This window comes from Leishmania major, chromosome 32 (genome assembly GCF_000002725.2).
Source record: "Leishmania major strain Friedlin complete genome, chromosome 32".
NCBI classification, from domain to species: domain Eukaryota; phylum Euglenozoa; class Kinetoplastea; order Trypanosomatida; family Trypanosomatidae; genus Leishmania; species Leishmania major.
Window position 1 is genome coordinate 878,580 of NC_007273.2, and position 17,603 is coordinate 896,182.

The window sequence follows — 17,603 nt, forward strand, 5'->3', positions numbered from 1 at the left end:
TAAAGAAGAGGAACGTGCAACACACACCCGCATACACACAGACACAACTCAGAGCGAGCGAGCAAGCGAGAAGAAGCGATGGGATCAATGTCTGTGAAAATTGTTTCTATTCCCTCCTGCTACTTTTTCGTCTTCGGCCCCTCAGCGCGTGTAGTTCTTCTGCGGGAGCGGTCGAATGTGCTCTTCAGTAATCTTCTTTTTTTTTCATTTATCAGCTTCCCTCTCCTTTTCTACCACGCAGCAGTCAGAAAAAGCGACTGAGGCCATCAAATGGCGCTCAGCGTAGAGTGGAGGGTGACAAGAACGAGTTGAGATAGACAATAGAAACGTGCCACACAACATTCTGCTTGACATCGTCTCTCTTTCGTTCCGTCCCTCCTTTCCCCTCTACACCTGCACGCGCGTGGCCACACGGAGCAAAGCGAGCGCGAACCGTCAGTGACAACACCATCAACAGCAGCGAAAAAGAGTGACTGTCGCTCTAGTTTATGCAACGCGTCCATTTCTCTCCGGCACAATGTGATGTCAACTCTACCAGGCCTGCCACAGGCCCCATCGCCTGGTGCGAGGCGGCACAAGACACGCGCTACAGCAATGCGCCAACTCACCCATCGGTGCACGGCCCCTGCCTCCGATCGCCACCCACCCGCCCGCCTCGCAGGCCGTCACCTGACGCATTCCTCGGAGTGGCTTAGGCGACTCTCGCCGGTGGGCAGCGAGGGCCGGCGGTGGGATACGGCGTTCGAGCCACGCCGGCACTCTTGCTCACCATATGGGTGGTACAGACGTGCTCACTGCCGCGGGTCGCCCCGACGCAGCGCCATCTACGACATGACCGCCGACATCAGCAGCGACACATCGCTCGCACCCCCTACGCCCTAGGCGCCTGACCCGGTCACCACCAGAGGTGGTGCGGCATCGGCAGCGATAAAGGGCTGCCTGGCTCCCCCTCACCCATACACACACAGAGAGTGGGGGTGCACTGGGCAGTGAGACACCACGCACGGAGGCATGTCCTCCGTCCCCCCCGGCCTTCGGGAAGGCAAGAGAAAACGGGAACACAAAAAAGAAAGCAGCTCGAGGCAAATGTGCCTATGACGAACCCACGAGGTCCGAGCGGAGGTACACCGGCATCACAGCACAAAGACCGCCGCACAACGAGGAGAGGGAGACAGCAACGAAAAAAAAAATGGCGCGTGAAGCCATCGAGCAAAGAGTTTTGTCACGCATCGTGCGCACACATCGACATAAATGTGTAGAAAAGAAGGAAAGGCGCAGGGGGCGGGCGAGCGTCGTGTGCGGCGGGGGAGAGCTAGAAAGGGGAAGAGCGAATCGACGGGGGCTTGAGTGAAGCCAGCAGCTGCATTCGTGTTTTTTGTTGTTCATGCCCCCTCTCCCCCCCCTTCACCCGACGCAGGCAACCACTCAAGGGCCTCGTGGCTGGTCGTCTCGCCTACACGATAGCACACCTACACAGAGAGAAAAAGAACATCGCAGACTGAGAGGGGATGGAAGATGTCAGAAAAGAGTACGAAGCGCCCGAAAAACGCGTTGAGAGGGTGGAGAGAGAAGAGAGAGAGAGAGAGCACACTGGACATCGGCTGACCAAAGAGTCTCGGAGGTGGCGCACGATGCTGCACGCCCCATGAAGAAGGGTCGCCAGAGAGGAAAGGAGGGAGACGCATGCAAGTTTTCGTTCAGTTTTTTCTTCCTTTCGCGATATCATCTACATGCGAACAATTACAAAAAAAAAGACGAAGAACAAATCACGTTTGCGGAGATGAGCAAGATGTGGAGAGCGGCAAGCGCACCATACAACGGGCCAGTCCGTACGATAAAGTGCGAGGGGTGAGTGGGGAAGCACAGCGTTCGGTGGAGTCTGCCAGAGCCGTGCTAATAAGACAGGCTCCTTGTCAGTTCCTTTTCACCAAACCTTTTCTCTCTCTTTATATCGTCATTAGGCGATGCAAACCGCGGTGGGTGGCAGAAGGTGCGGGGGAACGGGGGAGGTTTGGCTGCCGCCAGTGCGCTTGACACCACCACCACACGTGCCACCCGCAGAGAAAGCGCCGCGTATGAGCTCCAGCGCACACACATACACATACACATATACATGCATATACATATACACATATACATATACATACATACATATACATACATATACATACACAGGCAGGCAGGCAGGCAGACACCGACATGTGTGTGTGTGTGTGTGTGTGTGTGTTTTATCAGCCGCCGCTGAGCACCCCCCCCGGTGCCGCCTTGGATCGTTCAGATCCCTCGAAAGACAATGCCCTCACAGTGTTGGTACTCCTTCCTGTGCACAAAGACAGTGCAGCCCAGTTCCTGGAAGAGCCGCTTTTCACATTGTCCAAGGTGGGCAGGGGCAATACGGGGAGGGGGCCGACTCGGCATCAACGTGGCGGGGGTGGTCGCAGTGGGTGCGGTCGGGGCGGCAGCAGCGCACTGCTCCTGCAACGAGCGCTTCTCCTCACGGAACTTATTCAGCGCATTCGCCAGCGAGGACGTCTTGTAGACGACGTCGCCGTGAAACTTGCCGGCGATCAAGAGAAGCGCCACGACGCGGCGGCGTGTGTTATGGCGGTTAAAAACATCACTGAGATTGTTTGTGCTGGAGCTGTGAATGCGCTCTTTCAACTCAGATACACGATCGTTCATTGTAATCTCATCTTCGTTGCCGACGTTGCTGGTGTCGCTGGAGGTGCTGCTGCACACGTGCGTGAGTGTGGGGGGCAAGGTCTGCACGCCGGAGGTGTAGCTGCAGTGAACGGGTGAGTCTACCGCGCTGACGTCGACGCGGTCCGCCTCGGCGTGCTCCGCACGCCAGCTCGGATAGCGAGAGGTCAGGCGGTTTACCAAACATAGGGCGTAGATCAGCACCTCCGTCGAGAACCACATTTCGTTAACGTAGAGCAAGTCGATGATGTCGTCCGCCTCGTAGCCGGTCAGCGTGTAAAAAAGGAGCTTAGCGTTGACAGCAATGTCAGTGCGCAGCGCGGTGTCCTCCGCGGACAACTTGTAGAGCAGAGGGACGTTGGCGCCGTACGGGTGCAGCGAGAGCGCACATGAGAAAGGCGGCAATGCAGCAGCAGTAGCCGTCGCATCAGGCGTGTTGCTGAGCGTACTCACACACTCGGGAATGGCAGTCGACCCTGGGGACACCGCGGACGCGTTTGAAGACGATGTGTCCTCGCTGATCTCAGACGTGGAGATCATCTGTGGCGCTGTGTCGAGCTCATGGGGGAGTGTGATATGCGTTGTACAGGATGCGTTCTCGCTCTCGCCGCTCATCATTGAGTAGGGCGCGGTCTTTGCAAGGAAGCGGAGCGCGTCGCTGTCTGCCGAGTCAAACAGAGATGAGAACTGAATGCAGGTGAATCACACGTAACAGAAACAGAAAGGGGGAGAGAGTGAAATAGAAAGAGCGCGAGAGCACCAATGACAGCAACACACGACGTGAGGTCACGAGCAGGAACACACACACAGCCACAGACACTCGGATAGAGAGGAGGACAACGGAACTATACAATGAAAACGAAATCGCCACTGCAAGACGAGCGGAATACACACACGAAAAGAGGGGGAGGCCTTTCCCGCAGAGCTCACTCAGCACACACACAAAAAGAAAAAAAAAATGACCCGAAATGCAAGAAAAAGGCGCGGCTTACCCCGGGGAGGGAGGAGGGAGGCAATGCACACGCGTGTATGTGTGTGTGAGCTCCCACTATCGAAAGGAAAGGTGAAAGTCACAGAAGAAATATACACACACACACACATATATATATATAGATAACTCAGGACGCAGACACACACACACACGCGCGCGCGCAAACTGGACAGAAGACGCTACCGCACAAAGGGAAGGAGGGAAACAAGCGGAAAGGAACAGCAACGCAATGACGGAAGAATGGAGAAGGAGCAATCCACGATGATAAAGAAACAAATAAAGGAGCGAGCCAACACACACACACACACACGCATGCACACACACAAGGGGAGCAGAGGGAGACGAATAAGACTAGCAAGCTAAAGATAAGATAGACAACGGGCAACAGAGATCCAGAGATACACACACAGAGTGGGAGAGTGAAAGAAAAAGAAGAACACCGCCTACGCGCCAACTGAGCCAATGCGCCTTTCGTGCTTATGTGTGTGTGTGTGTGTGTGTGTTGCCGTGGAGTGACGACTTATTGCTGCTACTTGTCTCCGCTGTTTTTGAATTGTTTTTTTGTCGTTCAGAACGCCGTCTGTTGGTACGCTTTACTGTTTTTTGTAAGGAGAGTCGGCACCGGTACACCTACAGCTGCTAGGAATCTGGAACTAGGAAGAGGATGGAGGTTGTTGAGGGGGAAAGGGCTGCAGCACAACGATGTAGTTGCGGGTGCGCGGGGCCGAAAAAATGATGGAGACAAGCAGAAAGACAGGCACGGCGGGAGACGGAAATAGAAACTAATGTATGGCAGCAGAAAAACTGGGAAGGGAAGAGGGAGGGGCGGGCAAACAAAGCAGTACTCGATCAAGCAGCCGAACAGCGACACACACACACACGCACACACAGACACACCAGCAGAAAAGGCAAGACAGCAGAAGAACTTGGCCTCGACAGCACCAAACACGTCCAAGATGAACACACAACGAGAAGACAGAGAGAAAGTGGGGGATTTAGGTGAGTAAACGAAAAGGCGAAGACGTACAAAAGCAAAAAAGAGACGAGAGAGAGAGAGAGAACAGAGCAAGTAGAGAAGTCAAAAACCAAAAGAAAAGAGTTGTCCTTTTCTTGTGTGCGTGTGCTCTGTCCTTGTGGCTCCTGAGAGAACGGTGTGGGAGGGGAAGGGGATAGGTAAGCGGCAAAGAAGGCGGCTGACGCAAAACACACGCACACATACACGCACACAGTGAGCAAGAGCAAAAAACAAAAGCCTATGAGGGGAACAAAAGGAGAAAGGTGATGGAGGGGAGGGGGTGGGGAGGGATAAGGAGCGCGTTGTGTGTGTGCGTGTGTGTGTGTGTGAAGTTCCGACACAGAATGATGGATGGCGGGCGGCGATTGCGATGATGATGGTGATAGGGATGGCGCAACACAGCCTCGTAACAACGAGTAACAACGAGTAACAACAAAAGGAAAAGTGAAAAAAACAAGCGGAGGTAAAACACGCGGGTTGAGAAGGGATAGAGAGAGAGAGTGAAAGAGGGGCAACAACCCTCCGCCTCTGTGCCTATAGGCTATTCGTTGTTTGCGCCTCTGCTGTTGCACGGCAACAATACAGAGAGACGGTTCGAAATGGTAAAGTGTGCTGGATGAGAAAGGCGGGAGGTGGTGGTGGTGGGGGGGGGGAGAGACGGCGCGGCTTTGTTGTTTCTTTGCCTTCCTCTGTTCGTATGCGTTCCGGTACACATGCACACGGACTAAGACACGCTACAGACTTCCGCCTCTGTCGTTTGAAAGGGTGATGAAGGCGTGAGCGGGCCCTGCTGAGGCAGTCCAAAAATGTCAAATCGAAGTACAGAACGAAAGATAGAGCGAGATTGGGAGTCGAAGCGGCGCCGCATACACGAGGGGAGGAGGAGCGGGGCGGAGAAAAAAAAAGCAAAGAAAATAATAAAACAACAACAACAGGCAAAGAGTGAACGGCAAGAGAGAAAAGTACCGACGAACCGAGTGGCAGAAACACAAAGCGTGTGTGTGTGGGGGGGGGGGGAGGAGGAGGAGGGGTGCGCACACAGAAGTGCAACCGAAGGAGCGCACTTAGAAGCCACAGGACACAACAAAACGATAACAAGCGGTGAAGAGTCGAGAGAGAGGGAGAGGAACGGAAAGCAGCGTAACGAAAAGGAAAGAAAGCACCACAAGCAAGTAGCGAGAAAAGGAAAAAGTGAATGAGCAGACACAAAGGAAGGCTTACATACAGAGCGGAAAACGCAAGACCAAACTGGATGTCGCGGAAAGATAAATCCTGAAACACAGTCGCTCTACTATTCCAGAGAGAGAGAGAGAGTGTGTGTGTGTGTGTGTGTGATCGTGGGCTTCTCAAATAAAAAAGAGGGGAAGGGAAGAAGAGAAAGATCGTGAAAGAACAGTAAAACGGCGATGTTGTGCACGGTAGCTAGAAAAACAACAACAGCCGCGTTGATCAGGCGAAGGGGGAAACAACCATACAAAGAGGGACAGGGCGTAGAAGGGAAAAATGCGGTTGTGTTTTGCTGCCCACCGTGTCTTCCTCCGTAGCGTATCGCGTCGTCGTTGATCGGGTAATATTCCAGTTTTTTTTTCTAATATGCGTTAGTGCAACCGCGTCTTTTCTTTCACCTGCTGATATGACCCTTTTCCGTTCCCTTATTTATACGTTTAGTTTCCGTTCTCGTTGCTTGCGGCCGCTTGGATGAGTCGGTGTCGCGCACACACACCCTGCCGAGAGATGCCTACCAGCGGATGCGCGGCTACCTCTTTTTTTTTTCGTTTTCTCTCGCGACCTCGTTTCGGGTTTCCTTGTATCCCTCTCCTTTCCGCTTTATTGTTGCAGGTGTGAGTCAACAGAAAAGGAGGGAGAATAGGGAAGAGCGATGTCACGTCCGGGAGCAATCAAGCGGGGAAGAGGTGGGGAGAGAGGCGCGAAAAAAAAGATAGCGGAAGGCGGCGGCGACAGTGCAGGTGTGTGGGCGGATGCGCACTCTCAGAGGCAGCAAAAACACCTAATTCAAGAAGGATGAAAACAAGAGAACAGAAGACTGCGGCCAGACGCCCTGCGTAGTTGTGTTGCTGTGTGGGGTCAATCAGGTCTAGAGAGAGAGAGGGCAATCTTGCTGAAATCGACTCCCTTTTCTTCCGTGGGGAAGTATGCGTGCTATCACGCGCTTATGGGCCTCACAAAACCGGAAAGAGCAGCGCACAGAGAGGAATATACGCACAAAAACGTGCGGTGCAGTTTTGCAAGCAAAAACGCCGACGTCACTCAGTGAAGAGAACGGGGAAAAAAGGAGACGAAGCACTGCTGCTTTTTAATGGCGAGAGCTTCGCTTTCAATCGACCCCACCGTGAGACTTGGACGTGACGTTTCCGCGCGGCTGCACCTTCTTTTCGTCTCTTCTCGACGCGGCCGCTGACGTTACTCTCCCTTTGAAACGCCTCCCTTAGCTCAGCCACGCCGCTGCGGTGCGCCGTACACGGGCAAGCCACAGGCACGAGATCCTGATGCGGTGCCCCGTTTTCAGCCGCTGTTTTCTGTTTGTCCTTTCTCTTCGCCTGCGTGGCCTCTTTTCTGCTTTGGCCCACAACACAGATTGCAATGTGCGGTCAGGTGTCTCGCGTACAGAGCGTGCTGACGAAAGGGGCCTTGTGTGAAAGGCGTTTGTGGGCGTCCGCCTATACACGTGTGTGCGAGTGTGGCGCGGTCTCCCACCCCTTCCTCTCACTTGAGCAAACTGGTACACTAAGTATTTCCCTGGATTCTCCAGCCCAGCAGACGACGAGCGAGACACAAAATACAATCAAGCAGGATAAAAGTGAGAAAGAGGAATGGAAAGTATAAGAGAGAGAGCGCGAGCAAGCGAGCAAGAAAAAAAACGTCTCGGAGAGCAATCTACCCGCTATGCCTTCTTCTCTTGTCCTTGTACGTGGGTGCGTCGTGTCTTTTGAATGCGTCACCGAAACAAATTAATGATAATGATAACCGAAAATGGACAACGCCTCGCGCGCCACTCTGCAGAGATGAGGAAGATGGTGATGGTCGCCGTGGTGGTGGGAAAGAGAAGAAGCAAGGAAAGGGTGAGCAAACACAGAAGGCGTGAGAGAGTGACTGAGTGAGAGAGAGAAAGGGAGGAGGTTGTGCTCGAAACCAAACCCACACGAACAGAGAACAGAAAGCAGAAAGGTACAAGGACAACGAACAAGGGTAACCCACGCACGCAGACGTACACAATAAAAAGGGCAGGCGAAACACGGCAGAAGGCACACACACACACACACACACACACACTTGCACTCGCTTACTCAAGTGAAGGTGACGGCAGCGAGAGGAAGGCAGCGGGGGAGCGTAGGCGCGTATCCAGGTTGGCAAGCGGGCTAGTTAGATAGCAACGCCGAGAGGAGGAACAACAAAACAAAACAAAACAAAAAAAAAGCGGGAAAAAGAGCGGACTGTCGCCGAGACCGCTTGCGATCTTTGCTCTCTCTCACTCTCTCTCTCTGTGTGTCTGTGTGTGTGTGTGTGTGTGTGTGTGTGTGTGTGTGCACGTGTATTCGCTCCTTCCTGAAGAAGACGCGCCGCTGTTGTGTGTCACTGTCCGTTTGTTTGCTTCCTTCTTCCTCCTCTCCAGTGGCGGGGGTACCGAATAGGAACACGAGAAACGGAAAAAAAGAAGGCGAAGGCGCGACTCCGACCTTCTCTGTGCACGTATGTGTGTTTGTTTGTATCAATGCCGATATCTGCACAAGTGTCTCATTGCATAAACAGAACGAGAGAGAGAGTCTCCGTATTTTAGCGCGGTTATGTCTCTGTGGGTGGAGGATGTGGGACGGTTATGATGATGGGATGAGAGGATTTGCTTTTTTGTGTGTTGTCGAGTGTCTGTGCGAGTGTGAGTTGAAGCGAAGTATGAGGATGAGACGGGGACAAGTGAACAAAAAAAAAAGAACAACAGCCGAACTCGCTTCGCTGAGTTCGCCCCTCGCTCACTCCCTTTTCGTTCCTCACCCGCCCTGCACACGTGTATTTTCGTTTTTTCCGCTTCTTGCTGCCTCTCGTCTTGAGGTGTCTCGATTTTGTTTTCCCGAAGAATAACAAACAACGACAGTTCCACCAGATGTTGTACCGCCTCGCTATGCGTCTTGCCCTTCTGTTTTCCCCTTTCTGGCACGTGCTGGATGGTTGCTGCGGCAGAAGAGAAGCGAGGGAAAACGGAGAGAAAAGAGGTGCTAAAGACGAATGTATGCTGATGCTTGCCCGCGCGTCTGTGTCGTTGTGTGAGCTTGAGCGTGGAGAATGCTCGCAGGTAAGGCGTGGGCGCCTGCGCGTCTCCTTCGCTGAGTGGCACACCAAGAGAAAGGACTCAAAACTAAAGTTGGAAACACCACAGCGAATTGCGTTTCGTTTTTTTGCTGTTGTTGTTGTTGGTTGGCCTTTCCCTCTTTCCTCGTGTGCCGCAAAACACGCGTAACAAAACACACACACACAAAAAAAAACGACAAAAAAAGACGAAGCAAAAAAACGAGAGAGTGCGAGCAAGCTCGAACGAGCACGCCAATAAAAAGGATGAAGAAGACGCGGAAGTGGGCAGGTGAGCGGCGAGTTGGCGAAGTGTACGTGTGCGTACCTCTGTGTGGTGCGAGGGGAGTAGAGAAAAGAGATATTGAGGGCGGCGAAAGAAGGAGGGAAAGTGAAAGGCGAAGGAAAGCCAGAAGGACGCCTGCCTCAGCAGTGCGCGTGCAACAGCAAGGCTGCCAATGCACTCGCGCACGGTAAGAGAGCGTGGCCAAGATCCGAAGGGAGCGAAAACAAAGTCCGGCCGAGAAATCACGCGATTTCTCGTTTTTTTCTTTCGTTTCAACGTGTCCATTTCTCTCCGGCACAATGTGATGTCAACTCTACCAGGCCTGCCACAGGCCCCATCGCCTGGTGCGAGGCGGCACAAGACACGCGCTACAGCAATGCGCCAACTCACCCATCGGTGCACGGCCCCTGCCTCCGATCGCCACCCACCCGCCCGCCTCGCAGGCCGTCACCTGACGCATTCCTCGGAGTGGCTTAGGCGACTCTCGCCGGTGGGCAGCGAGGGCCGGCGGTGGGATACGGCGTTCGAGCCACGCCGGCACTCTTGCTCACCATATGGGTGGTACAGACGTGCTCACTGCCGCGGGTCGCCCCGACGCAGCGCCATCTACGACATGACCGCCGACATCAGCAGCGACACATCGCTCGCACCCCCTACGCCCTAGGCGCCTGACCCGGTCACCACCAGAGGTGGTGCGGCATCGGCAGCGATAAAGGGCTGCCTGGCTCCCCCTCACCCATACACACACAGAGAGTGGGGGTGCACTGGGCAGTGAGACACCACGCACGGAGGCATGTCCTCCGTCCCCCCCCCCGGCCTTCGGGAAGGCAAGAGAAAACGGGAACACAAAATAATAATAAATGTTGAGTAGCAGAAGAGGCGTTGCGAAGGTGCAGAGCGCGCGCTTGTCAATGAACAGCTGTGGGTGGTGGCCGGTAGCATGAAGGTGGAAAATGTGAGGGAACGCGAAAGCCGTACATCAACAGAAGGCAGGAAAAGAAAGGAGACGAAAGGGAGATGGAACCGCGAGGTAAGCAAGCAACAGAGAGCGGGTCAATCGCGGCGGCAATGCAGGGAGGAGGGTGGTGGCGGTGGCGGTGAAAAAGGGCAGGAGGGAAAAGGAGATTGTGCGAGTGCGTGTGTGTCTGTGTTCACAGTTTCGCCTTTGTGCCTGCATGTAGTGGCGGTGGGAGAGGGCGGAGATGGGCGAAGGCGGAACGCAGGGAAGCCCGCATGTAGGAAGAGAGAGAGTTGAGGTGCCTAGAAGGAGGAGGTAGAGCCGGGAAAAGAATCAGCAACGAAGACCCATCTGCGTCGTTGGCTGCTGAGAAAGGTGCCCCTCCACGGGTATACGCGGACGGAAAGACCAAGAGCAGCACCATATCCAGCACACAGACGCAGACATGCCTGTACACACTGCATTAGGGCGCTCTCTGGAGGTGGCACCCGTTTATGCGAATACGCACGATGTGCATCAGCAAAGACCCTCAAGCGAGAGCAGCACCATGCCGTGCTGAGGGGTTGGGGTCCAAAGAGAGGAAGGCAGAAAGAAAGAAGGAGTGCTCCGACGCGATTGTTTGCCTTCACGTCTCCTTTCCCTCCGCTCACACGTACACATACGCACGTGGCTTTCTGCGCAACAACATCCATCGGCCCATGCGAGAGTCGAGATGTAGTGCACGCATACACTCAGGACGCATGTGTTTGATTGCTTCCGCGATAGCTCACCTCTTCTGTTCGGTACGCGTGTGTCTCACGCGAGAGCTCTCGCCCCGACTCCCTTGCGGAGCCTCCCTGAGCATGTCGGATGGAGGGCTGTGCCGGTGAGCAGGGAGGAGGGTGTCGAGAGAGGAGGGCGTGAGAGGGGGGGTCGGTGCGGGTGAGCGAGCGGGGAAGCACTCGCAGTATCATCCAAGGCACGGACACAAACGCACACGTAAAAAATATATATCACGTCATATCTGACAAAACGAAGAGGGCTCGGCGCACCAAGAGGAAACGAGAGTGGGGAAAGTGGGGAATGTGAACACTCAGGCAGCGATGCCCTCCTTCCAGACGTGCGCACAGACACACATGAAATAAAGGAAATAATGGAAGAAACAGAGAGAGGAGGCGATCGTCTTGGAGACGAGCCTTCTCCGTGGGCGGGAAGGAGGCAGAGGAGAGGGACCCGAGATGAAAGTGAAAGACGCGAAGCACTCAAAGTGACCACGCAACCCATCCCACCCTCTTCATGTGAAGGTGCATCACACTACAGCAGTGAAGAGCGACCAGGGGCACTTGAGTTGACTAGTGACTGATGTCTCTACTTCGGGAATTCTTCATGCTTCTGCTTTCCTCTTCTGTCCTCCGGTGTCAGCCTCTCCAGAACCTCCTCACCTCATCTGTAAGGTTATAAACGAAAGAGGATCGTGAAGGGGGCGACTTTACTCCGCATCAGCTGCCTCGCTGTCGGCTGCTGAGTCCTGGTCGCTCGCCTCTCCCTCCAGGTCCAACCACACACTCTCCACCTTCTTTGCCAGTCTCACCAAAATTTGCTGCGTCTTCGGCTTCACCTTTGTCGAGCTCCTGTCCTTGTCAATCCGCTTCGACAGGCGGATCGAGAGGCTCTTCGCGCGCGTCCTCCCCGCCTCATCCGCAGTGGCGAAGGTGACCTTGAAGGAGTTGCCGGTGAAGGTCGCCTCGATAGAGCTCTCGTCCAGCGTTCCACCCTCCGGCACGACGGTGTCGATGTACACCGACACAAACTTGTCCCCGTCGCACCAGCTGTACTTGGACACAGACACCGTCGGCACAGCAGGCGCAGCCATGGCCCGAGCATCGTCCTTGGAAACGAGGTACGGCGTAGGCATCGGTGCAACATCGCCAACCTTCGCTCGATCCTTTTCGTGTTGGTGCCAGTAATAGTACGAGTTCGCCTTGTTCTTCACGGTGGTCGGGGCAGGAGCGTGCGCCGTGCCCTGCGTGACTTGCTGCTCCTCAGTCGACATGTCGGCGCGCAGTCGCGTACGTGGGCGTGAATCGGCAAGTAGAAATAGAGAGAAGACTGAAACAGTAGGTAGATACGGTGTAGCCAAGTGGCGAGAAAGAGAAGCAAACAACAAACAACAGAAGGATTGCCTCTGTGGGTGCGTCGGGGCGACTAGGGGGGGGGGGCCAAAGCAAGAGCGCGCCTGTGTGCCTAAGTGTGTGTGTGTGTCGGTGTCTTGGCGATGGCCGTAGTAGCTGTTAGAGAGGGGAGAGAGAGCAGGAGGGAGCGATGATTATGGTTGTCCTTCACGCGGCAGTAGCAGGCGATAGAGTTACTCGACGTGCGTGTTGGTGTGTCGGTGTGAGCATGGACACGCATGGAAGGAAGATGCAGAGATATACGAGGTGTTAGTCCGCCGCGAGAGAGAGGGGTGGGTGGGCGGGGCCAATGGAAAAAGGAGAGTTGGTGTGGCACAGCGACGATAAAAAAGGGGGCGCAGGGTAGTCAATGACGCCATTGTTGCCAATACAAGCCATGTGACTGGTGCACATGCAGGAGCACCACATAAATAGGCTCTGCGAGGTGTGAGTACGAAGGGTTGGGGAGCTCCATGCGTGCATGTGTGTGTCTCTGCTACTGCTGCCACCGCCGCTGAAGTCTGATGTGTAAAGTCCGTTGCCGAACCCGCGCGCAGTCTGTTTCGTGGAGCGTGCCGCAAAAGACAAGAAAGAAAGATCATCCTCCCCCTTCCCTGTCCCCAACTATCGATCTCGCAGCCTTCCACGATGCATGTAGCGCCTCGGGCTTACCCCGCATCACGAGAAGCGAGGAATGGAGCTAAAAGTCAGTAACGGGCGAGCCCCCCACGACCGCCCTGCTGCCGCGTGCTTTAAGGAAAGGGGATCCCTTTCTTGATTGCTTGATGAGTAGCACAGGGATACATCAACGCATACGTACACAACCACACGAAGAAAAACATGTGCGCCCTTGTAGAACCGGGAACAGGTGCGTTAGCTGGCAGCCAGAGACGGAGATAGCCTTCAGGTCCGCCGAGACGGCGATCAGCCCAGCCGCGGTCCGACACCTTACCTCGCGCCTCCACACGAAAGCCATGCAACGACCGCAAACAAACTAGTACAATCTTTAGCGGCACGTGACTCGTTTCACAGAACACTCCGATAGGTGCACGCGAGTTTTGCAAAGAACTCGTGCTGTGAGCGCTTGCGCGCGTAGGTTGGCAGCATGTATTCGTGGGCCAGGGAGGCTGGGCTACCAATCCTCATCCCATTTATCGTCATCCTCGAGTTGCACCTGGCGTTTCGATTGCTTGCTCACCGCCGAAGGGCTAGAGAAGACACTCTGCTGAGGTGCAGGTCTCCATCCAGTTGCGCCAGACGCAGCATTCGCGGCGCCGCCGTAAGGGCTGCTCATACTGCTACTACTGCCCATTGAGCTGCGAGGTTGGAATGCGGACACGGGCGTTGCTCCGTCCCTCGCCACCCGCACAGGCGGCGATTTCTTACGCAAACTCATTCCGCCTGTTCGACGGCCCACAGCGGCAGTGACCACCGCTGTTAATCCAACCTCTTGCACACCAGACACTGGCGTTATCGGCGGCGAGAGCTTCTGGCACGACATCGATGCACCCCACCGGGCAGACGCTGGTGTGTGCGCCTGCGCGTACGCAGGGAGCGGCGATGACGAGAACGAGGGGTCGGCGCCGCCCCAACTAGTGCGTCTTTGTGGAGAGCCGAGATATTTTGTGAACTGAGCCATGTTTACCTCCTCAAAGCCGTCTTCTTCGCCCCACCCTTCATCGTCCATTACGGTTCCCACAGGGGGCGGCATCACATTATGGCTGGAGGGCGGCGTGTGCATTTCCTTTGGCATTGCCTCGGTGCCCAGGATCACCTCGCCGTACAGTGCTACAGAGACCTCCTCGGATTCCCTCGATACCTTCGACCGCGCCACACTCTCCTCCACCTCACGGGCAAGGCGTGCCTGCTCCTCCGCCTCACGGGCAAGGCGTGCCTGCTCCTCCGCCTCACGGGCAAGGCGTGCCTGCTCCTCCGCCTCACGGACAAGGCGTGCCTGCTCCTCCGCCTCACGGGCAAGGCGTGCCTGCTCCTCCGCCTCACGGGCAAGGCGTGCCTGCTCCTCCGCCTCACGGGCAAGGCGTGCCTGCTCCTCCGCCTCACGGACAAGGCGTGCCTGCTCCTCCGCCTCACGGGCAAGGCGTGCCTGCTCCTCCGCCTCACGGACAAGGCGTGCCTGCTCCTCCGCCTCACGGGCAAGGCGTGCCTGCTCCTCCGCCTCACGGGCAAGGCGTGCCTGCTCCTCCGCCTCACGGGCAAGGCGTGCCTGCTCCTCCGCCTCACGGGCAAGGCGTGCCTGCTCCTCCGCCTCACGGGCAAGGCGTGCCTGCTCCTCCGCCTCACGGGCAAGGCGTGCCTGCTCCTCCGCCTCACGGGCAAGGCGTGCCTGCTCCTCCGCCTCACGGGCAAGGCGTGCCTGCTCCTCCGCCTCACGGGCAAGGCGTGCCTGCTCCTCCGCCTCACGGGCAAGGCGTGCCTGCTCCTCCGCCTCACGGGCAAGGCGTGCCTGCTCCTCCGCCTCACGGGCAAGGCGTGCCTGCTCCTCCGCCTCACGGACAAGGCGTGCCTGCTCCTCCGCCTCACGGGCAAGGCGTGCCTGCTCCTCCGCCTCACGGACAAGGCGTGCCTGCTCCTCCGCCTCACGGACAAGGTGTGCCTGCTCCTCCGCCTCACGGACAAGGCGTGCCTGCTCCTCCGCCTCACGGGCAAGGCGTGCCTGCTCCTCCGCCTCACGGACAAGGCGTGCCTGCTCCTCCGCCTCACGGACAAGGCGTGCCTGCTCCTCCGCCTCACGGGCAAGGCGTGCCTGCTCCTCCGCCTCACGGGCAAGGCGTGCCTGCTCCTGAGAGGAAGGTGGCGTCTGTGATGGAAATGCGTGCGCAGTGGCAGGCTGTGCGTGGCAGTGAGTGGAGTCGAACTCTTGAAGAGTAGCGGTGGCGGAATCGGTTAGCGGAGCGGCAGCAGCGATTGGTGAAGAGATGGTAAAGGGCCTAAACTGAGGTATGTATGAGTCACGAGGCACGGAAGCAACCACGCCCTCCGTGGATGGCGTATAAGAAGCTTCACTAGGGTGTGCGGCAGTGGGCTGGTGGGCGGTGGAGGCGGCATCATCGGTTGCCGTGGAGCTGGCGTGTGCGGGTTGATCGCCTCCTTCGACGGGGAGCATGGCGGGGAGAGATTTGAGCAAGTCGTAGCGCTCGTCTTCGAGAAGGCGTCCGCGAGCGGCGACAGCGGCTAGCGGCTGGGTCGAGGCGCGTCGGATCACATCTATTTGGGTGCGCAGCGCCATCACGGTTGCCAAATGCTGTGGTGTAGAAGAGGCATCGGCGAAGCGGGCCTGCAGCAGCTCTTGGCAGACGATAAGGCGGCGGTTCACTGTTCGATCCCACCACTGATAGCACCCCGCGTAGTCTTTCGTGTGCGCGATTTGCTCTTCAATGCCGAGGCTCAAGAGAAAGTTGGCCTCATCGAGTGCCTGATGCGTGCGATCGGTTGCCTGCGAGACGGCATCTATGAGGAGCTCCAGGAGCTCGCCCTCTGACAGGGACGCGCGCGCCTCTGCTGTCACGGTAAACAGCCGTGGAGTGGCCTCCTCCCGAAGCGAGACGGCTCCGTCGAAGGCTTGGCGAAGGACCTTACTGGCTGCCTGGTCAGCCTTGCGCCATAAGTAAAGCAGGCCAGTTGTCAGTTGATCCACTGCCTCCTCGAAGCCCATCTCCCTCGTATTCGCCGTCGTAGACGTGGCGGTGGTGGTGGTGCTAGCTATGCTGCTCCTGCTGGGAGGAGGCGCGACTACCTGCCGCACCGACTCCCGCACATCGTTCAGAAAGCTCCACATTCCCAGAAATGCACTGCGCTGCTGCGCCGCGCAGACACGTCCTCTCTCACTGCCACACACACACACACACACACTATCGGGGCGGGTGTTACGAAAAGGAAGAGAGGGTGGAGGGGAGGGGGAGGGGCAAAAAAAGGAGCGTGCGGCTGCAATTGCGAGAACGCGAGCGAACGGGTGTATTACTGCAGAGCCGCGTGGCCAAATATATGAGAGGGAGAGAGGGAGAGCGACGAACACACACACGCCCACACGAAGGGGGAAGAGGAGAAGGAGGAGGGGGGGGGTTAAAAACGACGTAAAGGCACCACCAAAGCAGTGTACAGGCAATAGAGACCCACACGCAGGGAGAAGGAACACACGCGCACGGCTGAGAAACACTGCAGAAAAAAAGAGGGAAGAGCGAAGGATGGATAGGCTGCGGAGAAAAGACACCCACCCACACACGCACAGCGGCAAGAATGGCAAGGGGGATACGATACTGCCACTCAAGATGTAAAGAACTCACGCCCACAAAGTGGTGACCAGCGCATGCAAACTTAGCAACAGCAAGAATAGAGCTAACATAAAAAAAAATGAAACACGAAAGGATGGTGTGCTGCAATGCTGGGAGAATTCACCCAAAGTCTAGCAGGGTCAACCAAGTCGTACGAAACAGCTCGAGGTTGAACGACGCACTGCAGTTGACCCCCCCCCCCACCTGAAACTGCACAGCCACCCGCACCTTTGCTTGCTTTCTGTTTGTGCTTGTTCCCTCACCTACAGACGACCCTCTAAAGCGCCTCTGCCTCTGGCGCCGTTTTTTATTCTCCCCTCTTCAAGGAACGGATGCGAGCGGCCAGGCAAGGAAGGTTTTCTCTTGTATTCGTTCCTTCTCGCCTGCTGCGCCCAGTGGGAAACGAGAGGGTGTGTGTCTGTGTGCAGCCGTCCACTGCAGAGAGAAGGAAAGGGGGAGGGAGCACTGCAGGCGTGTCATACACACACACACACACACACACACCTGCACGAGAGATGGTTTGCTTCTGCGCAAGCGTTAAAGAGGCGATGTAAAGCGACTGAAAAGGGGGGATCCTGCGCAGGTTGCCAAGTGCGCATTCGCATGAGCCACGGACGGCACGGGAAGGAAGTGCGTGAGGGAGGTATGACACCGACGAGTTTGTTTCGACGGTGCAGAGAGAGTAGTTGTGCGGGGAAGCGGGGAGACAGAGAGGTGTAAAAAGGCATTCACCGTGGGTTTGCTAAGTTGTGCGAACAACTCAGCCCATTCTATCGGAGAAAGCGTCCCCTTTTCGGTCACTGAAGCACACGGTGTTGTGGCCTTTTTCCCTACTTCTTTTGTTGTTGTTGTTGTTGGTCCTTCGCGTGCTTGCCCCTCTCCCTTCCTCACAAGTTCGTGTGAATGTCACCCACA

General features: G+C 56.2%; 3 protein-coding genes across 3 annotated transcripts; all 3 read right to left on the bottom strand.

Annotated features, from left to right (window-relative positions):
- Positions 1–2,274: 2,274 nt before the first annotated feature.
- LMJF_32_2250 (hypothetical protein) lies at positions 2,275–3,318 on the bottom strand (the record flags this gene model as incomplete). Its single annotated transcript, XM_001685496.1, has 1 exon — positions 2,275–3,318. The coding sequence occupies one exon, from the start codon at positions 3,316–3,318 to the stop codon at positions 2,275–2,277; it is 1,044 nt and encodes a 347-aa protein (XP_001685548.1).
- An 8,399-nt stretch (positions 3,319–11,717) lies between these two features.
- Positions 11,718–12,281, bottom strand: LMJF_32_2260 (conserved hypothetical protein; the record flags this gene model as incomplete). Its single annotated transcript, XM_001685497.1, has 1 exon — positions 11,718–12,281. The coding sequence occupies one exon, from the start codon at positions 12,279–12,281 to the stop codon at positions 11,718–11,720; it is 564 nt and encodes a 187-aa protein (XP_001685549.1).
- Positions 12,282–13,531: 1,250 nt separating this feature from the next.
- On the bottom strand, positions 13,532–16,195 carry LMJF_32_2270 (membrane associated protein-like protein; the record flags this gene model as incomplete). Its single annotated transcript, XM_001685498.1, has 1 exon — positions 13,532–16,195. One exon carries the CDS (start codon positions 16,193–16,195, stop codon positions 13,532–13,534), a length of 2,664 nt encoding a protein of 887 aa, XP_001685550.1.
- Positions 16,196–17,603: the final 1,408 nt, after the last annotated feature.